The sequence below is a fragment of the Zingiber officinale genome, chromosome 7A (assembly GCF_018446385.1).
Source record: "Zingiber officinale cultivar Zhangliang chromosome 7A, Zo_v1.1, whole genome shotgun sequence".
Classification (NCBI taxonomy): Eukaryota; Viridiplantae; Streptophyta; class Magnoliopsida; order Zingiberales; family Zingiberaceae; genus Zingiber; species Zingiber officinale.
In genome coordinates this window covers 102,762,914-102,766,575 of record NC_055998.1, presented here as the reverse complement: position 1 = coordinate 102,766,575, position 3,662 = coordinate 102,762,914, and the positions used below count along the sequence as shown (strand labels likewise).

General features: G+C 45.7%; 1 protein-coding gene across 1 annotated transcript; it reads right to left on the bottom strand.

The window, feature by feature from the left end:
• Positions 1-982: 982 nt before the first annotated feature.
• Positions 983-2,713, bottom strand: LOC121999579 (pectate lyase-like). Its single transcript, XM_042554241.1, has 4 exons — positions 2,520-2,713; positions 1,776-2,424; positions 1,454-1,696; positions 983-1,352 (listed from the first exon to the last, which is right to left on the bottom strand). Exons 1-4 carry the CDS (start codon positions 2,711-2,713, stop codon positions 1,131-1,133), a joined length of 1,308 nt encoding a protein of 435 aa, XP_042410175.1. The 3' UTR covers positions 983-1,130.
• Positions 2,714-3,662: the final 949 nt, after the last annotated feature.

The following is a 3,662-nucleotide window of genomic DNA, read 5'->3' as shown; positions in this document are numbered from 1 at the left end:
AGAGGTATTTTGGACAAATCACTTTAAAAGGGGCGTAACGGGTCACTCATTTGACCCTTTTTTTTAAAAAAAAAAATGCTCATTTGACGAAAAATACAAATAATGGGCACCCTTTTAATTTTTGCCCTAACATAAACATAAATAATTTTGAAATAACAAGTAATGTGACCCTAAACAACTTCATAAACACCACTAAAAATATTGCTCCAAAGAAGCATTTTGCATGAACTACATAGCTTTTGGTCAACTAAAATATGCTCAACAAAGTTGTCAAAATCTTTGGAAAACTATAACAATTTTGCTTCACCAAAAATATTTACAATGGGAAATTAAATAATCAACTTTAAAGTTCGAGTGAATCTAGGCCACTTGATGGATTGATGTTTAGATGTTATGGGTCGAACCTCATAGAGGAATCTCGTGAAGTTTGATGCCATATATGACTTATATCTTATAAGGCCTCTAACTACTAGCCCCAGTCATATTTTGTTGACTTATATCAACTCAGGCTTTGAAAGCGAACTAACTTAGTTCTAGTGGATTGGAGGTCGAATACAATCGATGAGTATCGTATCTGACTAAAAAGTTTCAAATATAAATTCTGAAATCATAGAAATACTCTTGCATATGAAAAGTCGATTCAACTGAACTTAGAGGTATTGGCTTCCTCAACCATTATATTTAATACTTTAGCCAAACTCATTCCAAAGTGGGTTGCTAATTAGACGGTCAATCCATAAAAAAATATTAAAATCCCTACAATTAATTTAATTTATTTGTATGCTCGGCTAAGAGGTGGGCCAGGATAATACTTGAGCTTTCGGGTCCTCGGATTTTTTTTTTTTTTTTTTGTTAAACGAAAAAATAAATGTGCGTAGAGAATATGCCTGGACTGGACTGGAGGGCAAGTTCGAGTTGCTAAAATTCATCAGTAGAGAAAGAAAGCAATCAAAAAGAATTTCCAACGATTACTGGCGGCATCTTGTAAAGAAGTCAGGAGCCCACGACGACATAGAAACAGAATAATTTTGACAACACATATTCCAATGAAATTCGATCTACTGATTTTATTGCTCCAGTAGTCGCCCCATGCACGCACTCATCATCCATCTTCTAGCTCCCAATTCGCATCAACATGGACTGTTCGCCTTGCAATTGAGGCATCCTGAGAAGCGAGTCAACCTCGCCACCCAACTCCCGGGCTTCGCCTTGATGTAGTCGAGCTTCGAGTATTTCGTCGACACTTTATGCCCTGTCTGGGTGAAGACCGCTCCGTTCAGGTACTGATCGTTCTCCGACCTCCAATTCCATTTAGCGTACTCTGCTTCCGTTCCGTACTCCCTGTGCGTCACCTGTATATATAATCGCGCGCCATCATCCAAATCTTCTTAATATATATAGATATATGTAATTAATTAACTACTATCGAAATCCTTCTCGATCGACGTCGTACCTCCTTGGCAGCTTGATTTGGCGGGCCCATGAATCGGTTGCCTTGGCTGATGATGGTGGGATGCATGCTGCCGCCGATGGCGTACATCAGCCAGTGGGTGTAGTCGTTGTTCACGACGTGGAAAAAGCCCCATCGGCACCTGGGCATCCTCTGCACGAGGCCTCTGCCGAAGTGGTTGTAGGCCACGGTGACCTGCATTTTAGCGTCGTCGGAGTAGGAGTCGCTGGCGCCCAATAAGATCACCTGATCCAGATTAATTAATCAGGGGATGTGATTACCGATCGACGGAGATTTATGTTTATGATTATATATAATTAATTACGTCGTTGTGGCGGGTGAGGTGGCAGTTGGAGATGGTGATGGCGGTGGAGCCTTCGATGGCGTCGATGATGCCGTCGGCGCAGTTGGACAGGGAGAGGTGGTCGACCCAGATGTGGGAGGAGCCAAAGATGCTGACGCCGTCGCCGTCGCTCCGGGTGCGGACGCCCCAGTGGGTCTCGGAGTCGCGGATGTTACCGCCGGAGCTGGGCTTGATGTCGTGGATGTGCAGGTTGTGGACGATGACGTGACTGACGAACTGGATGGTGAGGCCGGCGCCGTAGGCGATGTGCACGTTGGCGCCGCGGCCGTCGATGGTCTTGTAGCTGTTGATCATCAGCTCCTGCTGGAGACGGATGACCATGTCGCGGGCGAAGACGATCCAGAGGGGGGCGTCGCGGGTGACTCCGTAGCGGAGCGTGCCGGGACGAGGGTCGAGCAGGTTGTCGTCGGAGGTGTCCGTGACCACGTAGATTTTTCCGTGGAGTCCGCCGATGGCGTCGTGGCCGAACCCCTTTGCGCACAGGGCCAGCTTCTTGCGGTTGTTAACCCAGTTCGGTTGGCACCTCCAGCACCGATCGATGGGGTTGGTGGCCAAGCAGCCCTTCACCTTCGCACGGTGCCCCAGCCCTCTCCTCGTGCTATTATGATCACTGCAAATGAATCATGTGGCATGATATAATTATATATAGATAGATAAAATTAATGAGATCTCTCAAACAGAGCAAATGATGGAATTGGGACTGACAAAAGAGGCGCGGAGTTGAAGTGGTTGACAACGGTGCTGGGGTCGGTCACATAGGCGTTGAGCGTGTTATTGCGTGCCTCCTCGGCCTTTTTCTGCCAGTAATCGTCGTAGAAGGCGATGTGGGCGGTAGACAAAAGCACAGCGTTGGCTAGGAAGAGGAGGTAGAAGAAGAAGTATTTGACGCCGAACTCCATTTTTTTTTTTTCTTTTTTTTTTCCTTTTTTCTTTTTTTTTTTCTTGTTTTTTTCCTTTTTTTTTTTGGAGCTAGCGGCTAAGGATTCTTTCCACCTCCTCCGATAGTTAAAGGTACTTGGCGTACCCCGAGGATACAACTCCGGCTGGGGACCTGCAATATATAGAGGTGTGCGCCAAGGATTCTTTGGTAGAGGGTGGAAGGCCGCGGACCACGACGAGGAGGTTGACCCCGAGACGGGAGGAGCACCGCACGCATTAAATCGCCTAAAGCGGGGAGATAGAGTCAACCGATAACGCTTTTTTTCATCGAGGCCTCTCGATGCATATCGCATTCCTAGACCGATCACCAAACTTCGGGCATGACAAGTTTTCTTTTATTTTGTTTTCTTTTATTTTATCTTTGGCACCACAATAACGGTGTTAAATCATCATAGAGCATTAAACAATTATGGTAAAAGAGTTATGGTAAAAATATAAATGAAGAACAGGAAGAGTGAACTCTCTGTGCCTAACGTTATGTCAGAGTTATTGGAGAAAATAATACATTGTTAGTTGAATTTAAAATTATATAAAATTTAAATTTAATTTATAATAGAAATGATCTGAGTGGATAATCTCAGACTACCAATAAGAGTTGATTATTATCAGATGATGAAGACAGTCTGTACAGTGTTGACAAAACGGGTTGATCGGCCGAGCAGCATGAGCGGGTGCAGTAGATCAAAAAATTCAACCGGGCAGAAAGGCTAACTGAGAGGGCAGAAAGGTTGATCGAGCGGGCAAACAGGTCTAGTGAGAGGCAAGCGGGACGATCTGGTATCAGGCGGACAGAAAGGCAGGTCGGGCGAAGCAGACCGGCCGACCGAGAGGCAGACTGGGCGGACAGACAGATCTGGACAGGCAAGTCGGGCGAAGCAGACCGGCCGAGTGAGAGGCAGACTGGGTGGA